Source organism: Aedes albopictus, chromosome 2, assembly GCF_035046485.1.
Source record: "Aedes albopictus strain Foshan chromosome 2, AalbF5, whole genome shotgun sequence".
NCBI lineage: Eukaryota > Metazoa > Arthropoda > Insecta > Diptera > Culicidae > Aedes > Aedes albopictus.
In genome coordinates this window covers 126,468,240-126,489,220 of record NC_085137.1, presented here as the reverse complement: position 1 = coordinate 126,489,220, position 20,981 = coordinate 126,468,240, and the positions used below count along the sequence as shown (strand labels likewise).

Below are 20,981 nucleotides of genomic sequence, written 5' to 3'. Positions count from 1 at the left end.
TTGTGAACTCCCCAAAGCGAGTCATCGATGTTCGTTACTGCAGGCTACACAGCTAACCTTGCCCCTCTCTGAAGCAATGTCTTCTTGGTGGCTCCGGAGAGACCAATGGTTTGGCGACTATGGGAATGTTGTTTAGTAGGTCAAGAAAAGACTAGTCTTGACTTTATTATTTTTTTTTTGTAGAAGACGTTCCTTAACCCTACACTACCTGTTCAGGTGTCCGTTGAGCAAATTATCCCCCATGTTTAAGAAAAAAAAATACATACCAGATACAATTCATATCAAATCAGTAGATGAAAGACGCACAGTATTAGGGATTTTCAAAAAAAATTAAATCGCAAAACATAGCTATGACTTACTTCTACATTTATTATTTACTTCTTAAACGTATTCAGGCTGAATCTTCTCGACACAGATGCAATCAAAACCAACTAATAGACAATTTATTCAAATAAACTGAAGAACAAGTGGAAAGAAATTTCCGTTGCGTTAAATGTCCAAAACTTAGAAGGAAACAAGGTTATTATTTTTACAGAAAAGTGATTATTAGACATGTCGCGCAAAACCTATAATGGAGCTGCCTAAATTTGCTCTTTTGATTTTTGAAAATGGTATGGAGCACACTACGGTGACTATTCGGAGGTATTGCTGTAGTAGCTATGATAAACAGATTCAATCAAGAATTAGAGTCTATTGAGTACGATTCACGATTTCCTTCTAACAAAATCATTCATTTAGGGTATCGCGCTACTTGGGCGGTGGCTTCTATATTCGTCTGTTTTCCACTATAACTCAGTCAATTTTGAACCAATTGACTTGAAATGTTGTACACGGGTAGATACTATACCTATCTCACTGCATTCCAAAAATTGTGTCAATTGGTTCAAATTTGACTGAGTTATAGTGGAAAACAGACGAAAATAGAAGCCACCGCACAAGTGGCGCGATTCCCTATGTAGGGTAATTTAATATTTTCAATCGATCAAGAATATATAACTCGGTTCGGGAAAAAGGAAACCAAAAGTGCGAATCCTGTTTAAATAATTTGGTGGTGAAATTGATTTTTTTTTCTCTTCGCTATGTATCCTTTCACTGGCAGATAGACGAGACGACGACAACGACAACGGCACAAGGTTAGCAGAACAGCGAGCGATGATCGGTTTACGTGTTGTTATTTTCCCGCGGGGGTAATTCCAGCCGCGGTCGTTTCCGGAGGGTGTCGTTGCCGTCATTTCCGTGTTCTCGCTTTTTGGGTGCATTCTGGAAGGAACGAAAGGAATGCGTTATTTAACGGGGGTTGCAAGGTTCTCGAGAATAATGCGGTTACCTTTTTGTCCCATTGTTGGTGTAGATAGCGCAAAAGGATATTCTTTTTCTCGGTTACTATCACTGTGGAAGAAAAGGAAAGTCAAAATGAGTTTTTTGGCATATGCCAGAGTTGCTGATACAGTTTCGGACAATAAAAAACTTCAAAGCTGTTTTCCCATACAAACTAGTCAACTTCATATTGTCATATCTCAGTCATTTCTTAACCGATTATGGATATCAAATGGACGCACCCTAGTTTGAAGAACCACCCTAAAGAGAAAGCTGTTTTCGTTAACATTGTCATCGTTCGCGACGCGAGGAAAACACGCCGTATTCGATTTGAGAGAATAAATCAAGTTTTATAGTTATAAACGCTCGCATTCTTTACTTCTTTCGGTGTCATCCCCAACATTGGTGACCGGGACGTGATTTCCGGTTCAGTGTGCGTTCGGTTCGCGCCTGTGTCGTTGGCTTTTTCGTTTTTCCTGCTGCTACCTCAACCTAACCTCAAACCGACATGAATCCAGGCAGATCGAGTCGACAAGGCGCAACCTGCTGCAGTTTCAATCAAGTTTCCGGAATTTTGGAAAAGTGACCCGGAAATGTGGTTTGCCCAAGCCGATGTGCAGTTCATCCTGGGGAATATAACGAAAGACGACACCACACACCAAATTTTGAATTTCTCATCCAGCAAAATGAATTGCTGAGACGCAACCAGCAAATTCTGGTTTGCTGAAACTGAAACTGATAAGTCAGCAATGACTTTAATTGCTGTATCAACAGCAAATCAGTTGTCAAACACTTGTAGTTTTTCGGAAATAATGTTGCGCACTCCTCGTCTCCTCAACACTGGATCACCATGAATGCAAAGGAATTCCGACAAAAAAGCCCCTTGCAGCCCAAAATGTAGGGCATCGCATCCGTTAGGGATAGTTCCAGCCTTTGATCATTGATGGATAGCTGGAAATGGTTGAATAAACCATTTAGTTATAAAACAAGAAAAATTGTAAAAAAATTTGAAAAAAAAAACAAAAAAATTCAGCCGGAGCCGAGCGCGGACAAAATTGCTGGTCAACCAGCAAAATATGCTGTCAGTACACACTGCTGAAGATTCAGCAAACATATTTTGCTGGATGGATTGCTGTATTTACAGCTTGTCAAAAACCAGCAAAATGTTGCTGGTTTTCAGCGAAATAAAAATAGTGTGCAAGTTCTACCATATCGTGGCTAAACTTGATCAATCAGTGATTTGACATGTAGCCGATCTGGTCTCGAATCCATCGCAGGTGGACAAGCATACGGCCATCAAGGATTGCTTGGTCTCTCGGTTTGCGCTTTCCTCCCAAACTCGCCTGGTCCAAAAAGACGGACCATCGGATCTCGGCGACATGTATCCGACCCAAATTTTAGCAAAAATGCAAGAGCTTGCAGCTGGTCTGAATGTCAACGACGATCTCTAGAAAATGCTGTTTCTCCAGCGTATGCCTCAGCATATTCGTCCAGTGCTAACGATCAGCGACGGAACATTACCCAAGCTAGCGGAGATGGCGGACAAGCTGACTGAGATCCCGCGGGTTGTCGCTGTTGAAGCGAATCCGGTAACGAATCCAACTCCCAATACGGTGTTTGATCAGATGGATAATTTTAAAGAACAATTGGAGGTTCTCAGCACGGAAGTTCACCGGTTGCAGCAGTTTTCCGGAAGTCGTCCTAGAGCTCGTTTAATGTCTCGTTCAAGAATCCGAAACAACAGTGCAAGTGCTGAGTTGTGCTGGTATCATCGGAAGTTCGGACAGCAGGCTGATCGCTGCAGGAAGCCGTGCCAATTTGATGAGTCAAAAAACAAGAGGAACGCTCACCTGAATCGGCGGAGGTGGGCGAGTTGTTTTCAAGCCGAAGACTCCTTCTCTATGACAGAACCAGCAGCATACAATTTCTCGTGGATACGGGATCTGACGTTTCAATCATACCTACGACTAGAATAGACCGTCTCAACGGTCTCATTTCTTTCCTACTGCACGCCGCTGATGAAACATCGATAAAGGCATATTCTTCCAAGTTCGTTTCGACAGATCTTGGTCTGAGGAGGAAGCTGGCGTGGAACTTTTTGGTAGCAGACGTAAGCCACGCTATAATCGGAGCTGACTTTTTATCGCACTTCGGTCTACTGGTGGATCTTGGCTGAACGGGCTCGTTTAGAAGTTAATCATCAATGTTAACTTCTATTAATGATCAGCCTAGATACTGCCGGTGGACGCATAAATGTCCCATGTGCAAAAACAGACAATCGAGAAAATCGCGCCCAAAACTCGAAAAAAGTAAATTGTCTCAACTATGAAGTATAAGTGCTGAATCGTGTTCTAACATCAACCAATTTTTATTTTGAGCACTATTTTTTGTTTTAGAGCGATTTTATAGTTCCATAGGATTTCCAATGAAACGTGACACTTATGCGTCCACTTTTAAGAATGTTACAAATCGGCCATGCATTTTATCAACAATTTTAGGAACAAACTACCTTTTTTTATTTCCCTATATGATAGTACCCCTCGATACATGGTCATGGGCTGCAAAATCTCAATATTGCCAAAAATGCACATGGGACAATTATGCTTCCACCGGCAGGATAGCTGTGTAGTGTCGGTAGCGGTTGTCTCAATTGGCTAAGAATAACACTACGGATCACCTGTTCCAGGGGTAAAAGTCCACCAAACAGGGAACCCCAATCCAAGGTGTCAGGCGACCCGTGCTGATGGATGAATGGTTGAGGGGGTTTAAAATATGCTCGATCTTTAACAGAGCCCGTAACGTAGGTAGATCGCCTTTATGTGTTGCGTTACGGTTCAAGATCTACCAAACCGAACTCTAGTGACATCCAGTTTGTCAAGTTGGGGTAATGTGTATTGGTAATAAGGATTCATGGTACAAAGTCCTTGTTACTGGTGACAGTTTCTAAAATTGCATTTATTCTGCGTTACTGATATAGTTAAAGAATCGGACTTTGCCCACCCGAGACTACACTTGACGTTAGGAAAACAAACATGCTTTACGTATCTAACTGCGTACTAACCTATCAAGGACTGTTAGGTTCTGGTAATTCAAGGACTCACGTGCATTCTTATTGTAGAACACATTCTCTAATTTGACAGAGTTTTGCAACTAGCCTAAAGTCCCGGGTTTTTCTTTGTTGTCCTGGGACTAATCTAGAAGCAAGACATGGATGGGGCTAGAGTTCCGATGCATGGATAAATATCAGTACCACCGTTTTGTTTTTTTCAGAATTCAAATAGGGTGCCTGTACCAGTTATCGCACTACCTAAGGAAAACTACTTCTACAAAAATAAGAAGAAGACCGACGAATGTCATCGATACGTCAAACGATAGATTTGTTCTCATACTTAACAGGAAAAATATAAAATCTGAGCCAAACTCACTTTTCCTATTTATTACGGCGTGTGCCAATGATAGGAACCCTGTACCAGTTATGGACATATTTGTTAATTTCGGTTCCACTTCGCACTATTTACATGCATTCCTTATGGGATTTGCCATAACTGGTACACTATGGCGAAATAGGGTGCAAGGACGCCGAAATTTTAAGGAAAATATTTTTTTTCTATCATAATTTGAGCAAAATGGGAAGTTTGAATGAGTGCTATCATCTTCTATGAACGTGATCTTTCGTTCACACATTTTTTCTTGTTGATTTGCATCGTTAAATGTTGAAAATCAACTATGGCGAATTTGAGGTACTATAGCCATAACTGGTACACTGAGCCTAGATTGTGTTTGATTAGGGGCGCTCTTTCACTGGGATTTAAATCTCTATGATAACGGTACCTTTTTATCGCTATTGATTTCTTGCACCTCTGGGATAACAAAACAGGAACTGTACAGAAATCGATGCTTTATTGCCTCTCAATGACAATGGAGTAATACGACATGCACTAAATACTAAGGATACGGGTAATGCCACAAAAGATCTAAATACTGGTCGCAGTGGCTCACCCGAACAGAAAAAAAAACTGGTGGATCTGCAAAACAAGACTAATCGATACCACAACGAAGTTACGATCCGTGGGCAGTGTGATGACAACTACTGTACAATGTACAGCGTACATAGCATAACTACCATCGAAGGGAATCATCCGTTCCACGGACTGCTTGCTGAATACCGCCAAATCACACTGCCAGCAACAATGCGAAACGATGTACAACATGAGGTTTCCCACCACATCGTCACCAAAGGTCCTCCGCTGGCATGCAAGGCCCGTCGCATACACCCGGATAAAATGAAAGCTGCCAAAGAGGAGTTCCGGTTGATGATGGAGCTGGGCATTGTCTAGTTCACTCCAGATTACGTGCACTTTCGGATGCAGCTGAAATTCCGAATACTTCTTTCAATTAACGAACTGCGATTTATTTTCCACTCCGCTCTCCAATGTGGTAGCACTTCTACTGTCCAAGCTAGCCTTTGCTGCGGCTGCGGCACCGAACTACCTCCCTCGTTTTTCATATTTATTGTCCCTCCTCTTCTAAAGGCTTTTTATCAAGGGGTCCATCCATAGTGTTTATATACACCGAAAAAATTTCAAAATTAAAGATTATGTAGTTGCCAACCTTATAATTCATAAGACTCCCGAAGTATTATTTTTATGTGTGTGGCTATAATCAATATGTCGAGCATTTTAAACTGTATGCGTAGGTCAATAAGAATTATGTGCGTCTCTATATATCGTTTATATTTGCGCAAACATAACAATTATAACGAATTTCGTTATAGTTAAAAAATTATAGAAGTTCACACATAATTATAATGTTTGGTTAGATTCGGTTTAGACACGGTTTCTAACCAAGTTTGCAACGGCTGAAAATTCTGCAAACGCCATTACAGCCAGAGTCGAAGGTAAAGTTAATTTCTGATTAATTGTATGTCAACATAATGAACAATTCCGATTATTTTCAGAATATCATCATGCGGAGGCCAAGCTGGCCGGCTTCGGAGGATAAGCACCGACGAACCGACGTGACAGCTAGAACAAATAAATTTAAATTTGTTGTCCGCGACGCCATGATGAAAAATAGCCGAACACTATCGCCACCTCTATTTATAACGGCGCGCGATGATTTGATAGCTCGACACCGAACCCCCGTGTGTTCATATAGGAAACGGTTCGCGTCTGCGCTGATTTGACAGAAGCGATCGCTCGCTTCGATGGTCGACCGTCAAATTTGGGGGGGGGGGGGGGGGGGGCACTTTTGAATCACTACTGTCACGTCGGTTCGTCGGTGGGATAAGCTGGGGACAACCATCAAAACGATACTGGATAACAAGAGTTCGGACAAGAGTGGAACCCGGAGGAAGCACCACGAGTCCGGAGATCAGCGAATTAAGGGATTTTAGCAGCGTTATCTCCTCCGGAACCGCCGTCGGCTGCCTACTCCATCGTGGACACTTGTCCTTTAATTCTCGGTTAAGGGACAAAAGAGACGGCGAGATGAGAAGTTCATTACCATCGTAACCACTTCGACGACAGGTGTACCTCACTGCGAACTGTCCCAGTATCCGGGCATTGTTTTCCCTAAAGATATCCATCAGGTAATTAAAGGTAATTGTTGTTGGCGCCACTGTTATTTCTCAAATAGTTTTCATTTTTTTGATTTTCAGAATCATCCTTAGAATGGGCAGCCGTCAAGGATCAAGGAACAGAACATACTTATTGCTTCTTTCCGTGGCTGGAACCTAGGCCGGAATGACACGACCAGCAGCGGGAAAAGGAAAAATGGCAACTATTATAATTATATCTAGTTTGTATTGATTTTCACTTGTTTCAATAAACAGTGGAGGAAAAATCGTGCGTCGGCGTCGTCGTGATTCGAGTTCTCTGAGACCGGGAGTGAAGATTTGGATGGAATTTGGCGCATTTCGAAGCTTCTCGGTCAGCAGCGATGGTGATAGCAGTTTGTGGCAAAAAACCTCTTCTGCCCGTGAAGGGAGTGGATTCAGAAATCCGTTGCGGCTGCATCCGAGTGTTTTGCGAGTGGTGTGAATGAGTGAACAGTCAGTATGGTTTGGAGAGTATTCTAAACCTATTTGCTACTGATACTGGAGGCATACACGTAAAACCAGCTGAAGAGGATTATCCGGTGAGTTCATTCCATGCTACTACCTTTTATATTTGAAAATGACAAATACATGGGGATTTCGGAGGGGTAGCCTAAGATAGCTAAATGAACTGGTTTCCGGGAAAATGTTCGTGGGGTGGCCAGACTTTGTCACGAGATAACAATCATTAGGTTGTATTCCGAAGGTCTCCTGTGAATTTAGCTTACCCTGCTACAACAAACCATCAGGTAGATCATTCCGTTCCGGTATGACTCTGCAGACATAGGTAATCCTTGCGCTGATGGTGGGTTCACAATCATCATCATCATCACCATCATCATCATCATCATCATTTTCACTTGTTTCAATAAACGATTAATAATATTCTGATAAAATTGTTTGTTTTCGTGTGTTTAAGGCTCGAATAATGATTTGTATGTAAAATTCATACATAATTTTTATATACCGCTCATGCATAAATGTCATAAACCTCAAACATAAATTTTATTCATCACGCTAATAAATTTCATTTGGTTTCATGCATAAATTTCATGTGTAAGAAAATTAATAAAATTTATGTTTCCGAACATACTTTTTAAAGGTGATGCCAAATGGGGTACGTTCAGTGTAGTACTAGATTTGTAGTAATGAGCTGAATTTTAGTATGGTGAGAAGGCCAATTCTCCGTTTCTGCAATGAAATCGTGCAAAAAGCGTGGGTATTATGATTCCTTGCCTAATTTGATGCTGTTTGAGCAAAACTTTGGATAACTATGTTGTTTATGTTGCAAGAAATGAAGAAAACAACAACACTGTTGCCCAAAGTTTTGCTCAAACAGCATCAAATTAGGCAAGGAATCATAATACCCACGCTTTTTGCACCATTTCATTGCAGAAACGGAGAATTGGCCTTCTCACCATACTAAAATTCAGCTCATAACTACAAATCTAGTACTTCACCGATCTGTCCTATTGCAAAAAATATGTAGTTTCAGACATAATAGTTATACGGAAAATATCCTCAGTGTACTCTACAGGCATCTGTCGGCCTTCGAAAAGCAGTTGGGCAAGCACACCTCACTGCGTCCCGAAGAAGGACGGGCAATGGAGATTTATAGGTGACTATCGGCAACTGAATAAGGCAGTGGTGCTCAAACTGCAGCCCGCGGGCCGCATGCGGCCCTCGAAGCTCTTGAATGCGGCCCGCAGAGTACTTTGGAAAAAAGTTACTGATAGTTCAAAATAATGAAAAAATATTATTACAATGCTCAATCTTATGTATCTATCTTATTTATCTTTCATTTATGATAACATTATTTCAATGACCATCATTAATACTTTCAATAATTTTCCATGATTTCAAAAGTTGTGCAAAAAACTTATATTAGTTCGTGTTAATGTTGACTGTAGATGTTATCATTATTTTGTAGAATAGAATTTCCAATTTTCCATATGTTTTCAATGGTCAAACTGAGATCTTTGAAAGTACTGAAGTGCAAGAGATACTTATCAAAATTATCGAAACATCTTTGATTTTCTACTGCTAAAATTGCCTTAGTAAAAAAAATTAGAACACGTTTAATACAATATTCACGATAATTTTCACCCTGCGGCCCGCGGCTCAGACGCAAAATCTCAATTTGGCCCGCGGTACCGTCTACCCCCGTTGGTTTGAACGACACCTCATGCAAACCAACGGGGCTCATTTTTTTTAATTTCAACTTCTAGTAACCCTGTGGACATCGAAAAACACACTGATGGTAACCGTTTTTGCTGTGTTGTTTTGATTCTGCGTTCCGTTTCACCCCGTTCCATTTTTAGTTTGAACCATTTTTAGTTTGAACGATGTGCAGATTAGAGGGGGTCAAATTAAAAAGTGTTCAGATTAGATGAGGTCAAACCAACGGGGGTAGACGGCAGAACGGTTTCATCGAACTTTCAAATCGGCCCTTATGTGCAAGAATGTCAATCGCTGGAGTGACGAATTACCCATGGTGCTCCTCGGTTTGAGAACTGCATTCCGAGATGACTTAAAGTGTTCTTCGGCGGATTTGTTGTACGGCTAACCTCTACGTACATCGTATTAACCCGCTAATACGACACCGACTGTTGTCGAATAACCGGGGTAAGCTTTTAATTCGACAAACTGGTCACCGTACACCATCTTGCTCATTGAAATTTGGCAACTCTATTTTTGTTTTTGTTATGATTTCCGGATTTGTTATGAAACATAATTTCAACAGATATTGCGGTGGTACGGAAGAAAAGCTAGTTCTTTCTACGATTGTTTCCATCCTCAGTTCATTCCGGTTGGTCTCCAGGCGGTTTGGGTGTCGAATAGTACCAACTCAGAATTTCCGGAATTATCGGCTGCAAGAGGAGCTGCTGCGGGTGCGAGTATAAACACAATATCAAACTGTTTTGCATTTACAGTGTACATCGCTGCGACATTTGAACACTTTAATTCGACATTTGTCGAATAAGCGGGGTACGAATTAAAAAGTGTCGTATTAAAACGTGTCGAACCAGCGGGGTAAGACGGTACAAACATTTATTTGTTCAACATCATTAAAACAAGACATAATCAACAATAGTACGCCACAATACTCGGTTTGTGGCTGCCGCTCTCCATCCTCGGTCGCGCCCAATGCTCGCCAAGTCACGCTCCACCTGGTCCGCCCATCGTGCTCTCTGCGCTCCACGCCTTCTTGTGCCAACCGGATCAGTTGCAAACACCAGCTTTGCAGGGTTGTTGTCCGGCATTCTTGCAACATGCCCTGCCCACCGTATCCTTCCGGCTTTGGCCACCTTCTGGATGCTGGGTTCGCCGTAAAGTGCAGCGAGCTCGTGGTTCATTCTTCTCCGCCACACACCGTTCTCCTGCACACCGCCGAAGATCGTTCTTAGCACGCGTCGCTCGAAAACTCCGAGTGCTTGTAGGTCCTCCTCGAGCATGGTCCATGTCTCGTGCTCGTAGAGGATCACCGGTCTTATTAGCGTTTAGTACATGGTGCATTTGGCGCATGGGTGAATCTTTTTCGATCGCAGTTTCTTCTGGAGCCCGTAGTATGCCCGACTTCCGCTGATGATGTGCCTCCGAATTTCACGGCTCACGTTGTTGTCAGCCGTCAGTAAGGATCAGAGGTAGACGAATTCCTCCACCACCCCGAAAGTATCCCCGTCTATCGTAACATTACTACCCAAACGGATCCGGTCGTGTTCGGTTCCGCCTGCATGTACTTTGTTTTTGAAGCATTCACCACCAGTCCGACCTTTCCTTTGCTGCTTCACGTTTCAGGCGGGTGTACAGCTCTGCCACCGTTCCAAATGTTCTTGCAATAATGTCCATGTCGTCCGCAAAGCACACAAATTGAGCGGATTTTGTGAAAATCGTTTCCCGGCTGTTGAGCCCGGCCAACCTCTACGTGTAGTTGTTGAATTTTTCAATCCGCCGCCGAATTCTGTCGATCGATCAGAATATGCAAAGACGCTGCACGATACGCTTTCTAGACTACGACCTCCACCAAGCCATCATCATGCCAAGTCGACGGTTTTGACGTAGGACTACGTCTCTCTTTTCTATACCGGGTGTCATTCTAAATTTTCAGAAATCGGCCGCGTTACGTTTGAAGTGGAGATTTTGAGCATTAATAACTCAGACATTTCTCGTTGAATTTTCAAAATTTTGGCTCCAATCGATTGGAAATCTTTACACCAATTATGTACAATATTAACATTTGCTGATTTTCAATAACAAACTATTGAAAAATTTGAAAAAGTGAACCCATGTTTATTCCAGCCAATCACGATCGAGCACATTTTGGATGCTCCCGTCGAATATAAAAGCTACTGCTTCTTCGCATCTTCCCTCATTCGTCTTTGTCGTCTCGAGGTGAACGCATCGAACGAGAGCTGCCCACTTTCTTCGTTTGCGTTTTCGCTCATTCTTCTTTGACGGCCGTGTCGGCTCGGTGGCGGTGGTTTTCGGCAAGGGTGCTGTTGCACATTCACCTTCTAACCGTCTAACGCGGCAGACCAAGGAAGTGTTTGAACATCGGATTGATCGACGGTGGTGGGAGAGGCAGCAGCAAAATCCGGAATCGCACCCACGGCAGCAAGCGGCGGGCCAATTTTCGACGGCTTCCAGCAAACAGCACGGAGAAATCCAACACGCATTGCGTGGCATGATGAATTGATTTCAATTTCTTCGAAAATGCTTCCTAGAGAGTTAATTGGATAAATTTCCTGCACCGACCGGGAAAGTGTAGTGAAAACAAATAGTGGAAGATTGAATTCTTGGTGGTGGTTCAGCAACAGTGAGGGCGATCACTAATCTCATCCACGGCAGCAAGCGGCGGGCCAATTTTCGACGGCGTTCAGCATTCAGCACGGAGAAATTTAACACGCATTGCGTGGCATGATTAATTCATGTCAATTTTCTGTCTGAAATCGTTCAATATTCAAACGGTTCTTTTCAGGACCATAGAAAATTATTCCTCAAGAGTTGTGAATCAGATAATTATTTCATTCCATCGCTCGGTAAAAGTGCGGTGCAACCGAAAAGTGAAAAATTGTATGCTTGGTGGCCCCGCAACAAGCATGATACCGGCCACTAATGACTCCACCAGGAATTTAGCAACGCTTTATCCTATCCAGAGCATTTTTCGTGAAACATTGTTTAATTTAACCATTTTTCGAATTAAAATTATCTAAATCTTCCAATATTTTGATTGCTTTATTGGTTAAATGAAAATTTTCTCATTTCTCGGTTGATTAACCGATTCAAGCGTCTGTTGCATGCGGGGCGGGACATGCAAACGAAATAAACTGGAAAGCCAGCCGAATGTGAGGAGCTTCATCTGCCAATCTAGGGACATAAAAGCTGTTCCCTCTGATTTCTTTCGTCATTTTCGTTGGATCAGTCAGACAGGGTGGATGTCACCCCCACAGCTGAACAGTGGCACATCAACCCAGCCGCAAAACTCTCGGCTATCGTGCGGATAGCACCAGGAATCTCATCCATGGCAGAAAGCGGCGTACCAGTTTTCGGTGGCATCCTGTATTTAGCAAGGAGAACACCAACACGCATTGCGTGACATGATGTTTTCATGCCATTTCGTTCCTAAAATCGTCAATTAATCAAACGGTCCTTTTCAGGACCACCGAAAATAATTCCTCAAAAGTTGTAAATCAGATAATTTCATTCCATCAATCGAGAAAAGTGTGGTTCAATCGAGAAATGAAAGATTGAATTCCGGCCACTAATCGTTCCACCCAGAATTTAGCAACGCATTGTCCTATCAGAACCATTTTTCGTGAAACATTGGGGAGCGTCCAGAAATTACGTCACGTTTAAATAGGGGGTCAGCAAAGTGTGACGACCCATACAAAAATTTCAGAGGTCCCATACAAAAAGTGTGACATAGGGATGAGATGGGGTTGAAAATGACTAATTTTTGTGTGCCGTAATTTAAGGACGATCCCTTGCTTAATTCTAGCATTTTTAGAATTAAAATGATCTAAATATTTTTATATTTTTTTTGTTACTTTATTTGTTAAATGAAAATTTTTCTCATTTCTTGGTTAAAAATCGTTTGAAGCGTCCGAAGCATGCGGGGCGGGTCATGCAATCGAAATAAACTGGAAAGCCAGCCGAATGGGAGGAGCTTCATCTGCTAATCTAGGGGCATAAAAGCTGTTCTCTCTGATTTCTTTCGTCATTTTCATTGGATCAGTCAGGGAGGGTGGAGGTGGATATCACGTCCACGGCTGCGCAGCAGCACGTCAACTGCGACGAGTGATAGCACCAGGAATCTCATCCACTGATCACGGCTGCGGTGGGCCCGGCAATGGAAGTTGCCTCCGCAGCTGGGTAGCTGCGCACCAACCCAGCGACGGCTCTCGGCTATCTATCTGATAGAACCAGGAATCTCATTCACGGCAGCAGGTGGCGGCAGTTTTCGATGGCTTCCCGCATTCAGTGCGGATAATTTTCCTTTGTCTTTCTAAAATCAACCGTTATTTGAACGGACCTTTTCAGGACCAGAGAAAATTATTCCTTAAGAGTTATGAATCGGATAATTTTCGGATATATTCCATCGATCGGTAAAAGTGTAGTGCATTCGAAAAGCGAATGGTTGAATGGTTGAATGCTTGGTGGCTCAGCAACAGCAAAATCGATCACTAATCTTTCTACACGAAATTTAGCAATGCATTATCTTATTCGGGCAAATGTGCCTGGAACATTGTTTCATTCTAATATTTATCGAATTAAAATTATCTTAACTATTCAATACTTCAATTAGTTTATCCGTTCGATTAAAAATTGTCTCAAAGAACGGTTGATTAGTCGTTTGAAGCGTCTGACACAATATGGGCGGGTCATACAATCGGAATAAACTGGAAAGCTCGCCGAATGGGAGGAGCTTCATCTGCTAATCTAGGGGCATAACAGCTGTTTCCTCTGTTATCTTTCGTCATTTTCCTTGAATCAGTCAAGGAGAAGGGAGATGTCACCTCCCAGCTAGGCAGCAGCACACAAACTCAGCGATGACTCTCGGTTATCGTGGTGGCAGCACCAGGAATCTCATCCACGACAGAAAACGGCCGCATTCAGTATGGGTAAAATCGCATTGCGTGATGAATTCATGCGATTGTCTTGCCAAAATCTTCCGTTTTATAAACGGTCTTTTCCAGGATCAGCGAAAATGATTCCTCATGAGTTATGATTCGGATAATTAAAAGCGACAGACTGAAAGCTTGGTAGTTCAGCAATAGTGAAGTCGGCCACTAATATGTTCTTCCCGGATGAAAACAACGTATAGTCCATTTTACGAGCCGATTTTATTAATGAATTTTGACAGGAGATAGCGTCCAATAACCCGTGAAAACCAATATCATCATCAACATTGTTGTCACTTCGTAAAATGGCTCATTGTCGAAAGAGTTTCACGTTAAACTTTAGTTGAAAAGATCTATCTAACGCCGTTCAATTATCTAGGCTCAGTGTACCAGTTATGGCTATAGTACCTCAAATTCGCCATAGTTGATTTTCAACCTTTAAAGATATAAATCAACAAGAAAAAAATCGTGAACAACAGATCACGATCACAAAAGATGATTGCAATCATTAAAACTTCACACTTTGCTCAAATTATGGTAGAAATAAATCATTTTCCTTAACTTTTCGGCCTCCTTGCACCCTATTTCGCCATAGTGTACCAGTTATGGCAAATCCCATAAGGAATGCATGTAAATAGTGCGAAGTGGAACCCAAACTAACAAATGTGTCCATAACTGGTACAGGGTTCCTATCATTGGCACACGCCGTAATAAATACTAAAAGTAGTTTTGGCTCCGTTTTTATATTTTTCCTGTAAAGTATGAAAACTAATCAATCATTTGACTTATTGTTTACATTCGTCGGTCTTCTTCTTATGTTTGTAGAAATAGTTTTTCTTAGGTGGTGCGATAACTGGTACAGGCACCCTAATATTGATTGATTTGTCTTTATTAGAGGCACCCTAATAATTTTATCCCCTCGATGAAAATTCTCTCGTAGAACAGTAATTTGACTATTTCTCTTCAAAACTAAATAACTCTTGAACTAGTCAACATCTTTCCAAGTAACCAAACCAGCTAAATAACAGCTTCTTGAGTTAAAGTTAGCTTAAGAGTGATTTGTTTTACTCTTATACAGCAAAAATGTTTGTTGGGTTATGAATGCGTTCAGCGAAAGCGATCACACAACAACTTTACTCAACACATCAGTCCACCATTTGTATTATCATAACAACAAACATTGTATTATGGAAATATAAAAGTCGGAATCTCGTTCCAGTCTTTGTCCTACGTCAACATTGCGGTTATGTCTCAGACATTACCCACTCCTAGTTTTTGCCCATAAAGATCTGCAAAGTGTGACCACGTGTTCGTCCGTATCGACGCAGTTATACGTTCGCTGCAACGGCCTTACGAGGGACCCTATAACAAACAGTTTGTGGACTTATGGAGGTGTCGTCGATTGACGAAAAGCGACTAATGGAGACTTTTGGGAACTATTTTGACAATAATCGAGAAACTGCTGGAGAAATTCTCAAGGATCTCCTGGACCTGGAGGTATTACCGAAGACTTTTCTTGAGGGATTCCAGGGAAAGTCCTGAATGGATTTCTGGAGAAATTTCCATGCCTCTTGGAGGAATTGCCTGGCAACTCTTTGAGGAATTAATAAGAAGCTTCTGGAGAAATTTCGGAAAAGTTTTTGGGGAAATTTCAAAAAAAAAAAATCCTGAATAAATTACCAAGGATCTCTAGGAACTCCTGGAGGTTTCTTGGATATCCCAGCGTAGGTTGCCCGATTCAATACGAGAGCGCAATCAGGAGAGAAGATGCTGCAACATCATAAATACAATTGAATTGCGTTAAAAATGATCAAAATAAGGTAAATTCACAGTTGCTTCAATCCAACGACGAGAGATCATCAGAAAGTGTTACACTTAGCGATGCCCGCTCATCGCTACAGCTTGTCTATATTGGAGTATCTTTTTTGTGTTCCTTCCCCAAATAACAAAATTCATTTTATAATGCTTTTGAGGTATTCTTCAACACCTGTGCTTTAAAACCATGCATAAACCAAAGTGCTCTGCAAAACAACACCAACTCAACCATAAACCGGCCATAAGACCAAAGAGGCCCATCCTAAGATGCTCTTGGAGAGTTGTTTTTAAATTTCTCTTAAACTTGTTGTATTTCCCAAGTTGTCCTCAAAGCAAATTGCTCTCTCCTTGTAGAATTCTTCAAGTGCACGATAAAACGATAATAAATTTGCCAGTGTTGTTGCTGATGCAGCTTTTATGTCGACAGAAAAGTTTGATGAAATAAATTGAAAAAAAAACACAATGAGAATGATACATTATTGTAATTGGGATTAATTTATTACACAAATTGGAAATATTTCCGTGGTGTAACAAGGATGCCAAATGCCAAGCAAAATTCATTGTATATATGTTGCAAGATACTTCCAAAAATTGCAACGCGCTTCCATTATAATGCACTAATAAAATATTTAAACATATTATTCCTGGTCATGAGAACATTGTTCATGAGTTTTCTCAACATGGCTCGCATTGAAATCTAGGCCGGTGGTCGGTCCATCATCGATGGTTTTAATCAACATCACCATAAGATCGCTTAAACTTCTTTCAACTCATGCCAGAGCTAAAAGCATAACTCAAAAATACTACGATTTATAACGTTCTCAATGCAGCCTGGTTGGCCTCCATCAAGAACGTCTTAAATTTATTTTATCTTAAGCAAGGGTGAGAAGTATTTCTCAAGAGTACTCAGGTTTATATCGTTCTTGATGTAGGTTTATGCAAACTCCGCCGAGAATGTAATAAATCATATACGCCAAATTGTAAACAAACAATAAATTATCGCACCGCGATGGCTTTTGTGAATCTCGTCCGATCAATTTTATCATCAGCCCGGTACCGTTGCCAACCAGGCAGACCTTTTTCGATAACCGGCCTTGATGCGGTACAGTGCCTCATTCCTCCGGTCACGAATTTCACGGGAATCGACGTCCTGGATGACCAAACCCACCTCATTTCGGATGCTGCAACCGGAGGAACTTGGCACTGCACCGCACCGCGCCGTGGTTGGGTTTCCGGGTAGGTGTTCTTGATTGGCAACAATAATGGAACGATGAGAATCAAAATCAGATGCTTGAGTTTTTTATTGTATTTTTCATGTACCAAACTGTTCTTATACGAGAACAGTTGCACTTGATCAAGAACGGATGATTGAAGTTAACTACAAGAGCCTTATAAAACTGAAAATAAGTTCAACAGTTGTTGTTGTGTATATGGTTTTATGAACTGAACCTCAAGTATTCTTGGAGGTGTTTTTAAAACCACATATGTATTGACGAAGAATAGTTGTGCTCCGATAAGGTCAACTAGAATAAACAATGTTCCGATAAAAACAAATAAAACCAAATAGAATCAAGATTGTTACTTGGATTGTGAACCATGCGACTGGTTCACTTATCACTTCGGCTGCCAAACACTGCTTTCTAGGATTTCTCCAAGAATTTCTCCGGGGATTCCACCAGAAATTCTCCCGAAGATGTCTCTAGGAATTCCTCCGAAAATTCCTGGCGAACTCCTAACAGAAATCCTCGAAAATCTTCTGGAGTAGTTTTCGATGAACTTCTTTAAGAATTCCCGCAGAGTTCCTGGAAAATTTTCTGCAGAACTCCTGATGGAATTATTGAAGAACCCCTGGAGGAATTCTCGAGGGAATTTTAGATAGAATATTATGAGTTAATGTGTATCGTTATTTCATTGTTTGGAATTGTTTTAAAGTGTAATTGAGTTTCCGTTCCGTTGTCGGCCCCATTGCGTTTCCTGCGTAACGATCTTTTTTGTCCTATCATGTTCTAAAAGCTATGGCATCTTATTTAACCCTCCTAGGATGTTGAGCTAGGTGCACCACGAAGGCTTAGTGCACGTTCAGTGAGCCTGTCTGGGCCATATAGACCCCAACATCCTACTAGGGTGAAAGAACTAGTTCCGTTTGTCTCGAGTATGTCGATAACTGATGGGGCTCTTCTATAGAACAGCCATGAAAAATAAAGAATTATTCAAAATCCCTCATATTCCAGATTTATGAGTGATTTAAGACCAGCTTATAAATAGAATTACCTGACCAAAATTCACTTAAAAATATAACTGACCCATTTTGTCTTCTCGTACCTACCATACAAACGCGAGAACGCGACAAAGAAATTTTCAGTCAATAAATAACCAGACTAACGAAGTGCTCCATAGTATACTAGGACATTAGGCTGAGTAGGAGATTCTAACCAAATCAATCTCATCCCTCAAAACGAACAATCAATCTCATCCCTCAAAACGAACCATCATACTCACCCTGTTCGGAAGGAATGTCCACCGTCGGGATGTAGACCGAGGGTCTCTTGGAAGATGTCTTCACGCCATTTTCCGTATTGAACAGCGAGAAGTTTTCCTCATTGTGGCAGGGGAGATCTTTCAGGAAGTCGGTTATCGACTGCAATAAGGAACCGGAAACGAAAACAAAGATTAGTGACTGGGGTTTCAAATCACGCTGCTTGAGATCCCCTTTGTGGTGGGGTTTAGAAACAAAAAGAACGAGCACTTCCATCGCTGATTTGCTGTCCAGTCAGCAGCATCGATTTTCATCCCACAATCGGACATAATTGCGTCTCGATTTTTGCGGCCGTTCCGTGTCCCCGGGGAACCTGCTCCAATACTTACCATGTTATGCTAGGCTTAGGGGAGACGCGGGACTTGGCCACGGGCTAGCCAGTCTCAGTGAAGACACGCGAATTCGATCGGGAAATTATCGGGAGTGAATGAACTTTTTTGTTGATGATTTTCACGTTTGGTCAGTGAGCCAGCGAGCGCAGCACAGAAAGCACCACACACATCAACGCAAATAAAGAAAAGCGAATGTTTTCGAAGAGAGCGATGACAGCTGTCTCCTGTCTGTCTCGGTGGTGCAGGCAGCCTGCAGGAAAGTGAGAAAAGGGAACAAAAAAGGAAACAAAAGCGACGGGGAACAACCCTTCAGAAATTTACTAATGATTCGTTAGCGTTAGGAATTGTGCTGGAAATAGCCTACTTGCAGGCTCCTTTAGAGAGAATTCAGTAACAAATTTTGAAAACGACGTATAATCAATGGTGTAGCATTGATTATACGTCGTTTTCAAAATTTGTTACTGAATTCTGCTAAAATAGCCTGCATGTAGACTATCCTTGCAAGGATGCTGTTGGGTGAAAAATGCACCGAGAAAATATTCTACTCAGTGGCTGAGATGGTCTTACTCAGAAAGGGGTGATACACAAATTAGGTCACGCAAACATCAACCTTTATCAGCCTCCCCTTCCCCCGTATGACACACTTTTTGTATGGGACCTAAATTTTTTTGTAAAGGTCGTCACATTCTGCAAAACTTCCCCTGGAGAGACGTAATTTGCACATCATAAAAAGTATCTGAACCTAACCCGAATAAAAAATTACCATTCATTACATGGTAAATATCTGAGACTCAGGTCTCAGAGAGTCTCAGGTAAATATTGTTAACATATAACTGGTTTTATTGTTCACAATAAAACACATAGTAAATATATTGTTACTTTTTACAATAGAAATCAAGCCCATAGTAACCACAAGCATTATATCATAACATTAGTTCAATCGTATTGTAGTTTGGCTAATGCAACATAACTTTTATTTTACATTCAAGTATTTTTTACTGTCAAGTAAAGAAGCGTTTAATCTACATTATGAAAGCATTGAAGCATTACGAGATTTTGACAGTTCTGTATAGTTCTATAGAGCCGTTGTTAAATGCTTCATTGCATTACCATGTTAAAAGCTGTATAGCAATCAATAATGCAAGCATTTATTACTTTATATATGCCTTTACTAAAGCTTCCATCGTTGTAAACAGAAAAATATCGCTCAGTTCGAAAAAAAAACTGTGAAACACTTTTAGAAACAGAACCATTCAAAACAAAAGAAAAACAAATCAAAATTTTCATGGAAAAATATTCACCATTAAACGTATTGTAATTTACACGGTACACTCACCACCACCCCTATTGTTCTATACCATTCGGCGAATGGTAAATGGCACTTTTACAATAAAAAATGGTGGTCGTTAGTATCTTAGCCATAAAATTTTGAGACTTTTGACACTTTTTCGCGAAAAACAATAGAATGTATTGTGTTTTTATGAGACATTTTTAGGACAATTTTCAAAAGAAAACAACATATCTTAATGTTTTTTCATTGTTCTTACAATACAAATACAATTAATTGAATGGCGTCAAATGAATCGTTGTTACAATAAAAATACAATAATATTTGTTGTTATTTGTAAGCAGTTTTCGCTTTTGAAAACCCATAGAATTTATATTTCCCGCTAACATTTATATCCACCGTTTACAAGCACTAACGACCGCCAGAATGATATAGCGCATTTAGTTCACCACTGGACTATCGCACTAGTTTTCATGAGTGCGAAAACGCTAATAAAAGTGCGCGATTGCATCAAATCAACTCGGTGTCTTCAGAGCACTTGTTCTCCATAGATTGAAGACATAGTGCGCCGAAGACATCAACCTGATTTGATGCAATCGCGCACTTTTATTTACGTTTTCGCACTTATAAAGTCGCAGTTCGCAGTCCAGTAGTGAACTAAATGCGTATATGTACATTTTATGATAAGAGTCAAACACTATGATGTCTGTCTGGTATGTGTTGCTTGGCAGCTGTTAATAAGATCTATCATCAATCTTTTCAAATACCGTCAAACGGGTGGAATGCATACTTAATGCATCATGTCAAAAAAGAAAAAAAGAGTATGTTTTTCATTGTTCTATCTATTTTTATCTTCCGATACTCTCACTTTGATGTTTTTTAGTGTATTTCGGGAATTGAACCTAGACTACTGAAACTGAACCACGATGAAACTCGGACGCGCTAACGTTGTGTGCTACGATACCATCTAGGGTAT

The 20,981-nt window shown here is 41.1% G+C and overlaps 1 protein-coding gene across 1 annotated transcript; it reads right to left on the bottom strand.

Moving 5' to 3' along the window:
• Nucleotides 1-349: 349 nt before the first annotated feature.
• LOC115253942 (DET1- and DDB1-associated protein 1) lies at nucleotides 350-18,911 on the bottom strand. Its single transcript, XM_029853283.2, has 4 exons — nucleotides 18,715-18,911; nucleotides 18,349-18,487; nucleotides 1,328-1,389; nucleotides 350-1,260 (listed from the first exon to the last, which is right to left on the bottom strand). The coding sequence occupies exons 1-4, from the start codon at nucleotides 18,715-18,717 to the stop codon at nucleotides 1,162-1,164; spliced, it is 303 nt and encodes a 100-aa protein (XP_029709143.1). The 5' UTR covers nucleotides 18,718-18,911; the 3' UTR covers nucleotides 350-1,161.
• Between the last annotated feature and the right edge of the window lie 2,070 nt (nucleotides 18,912-20,981).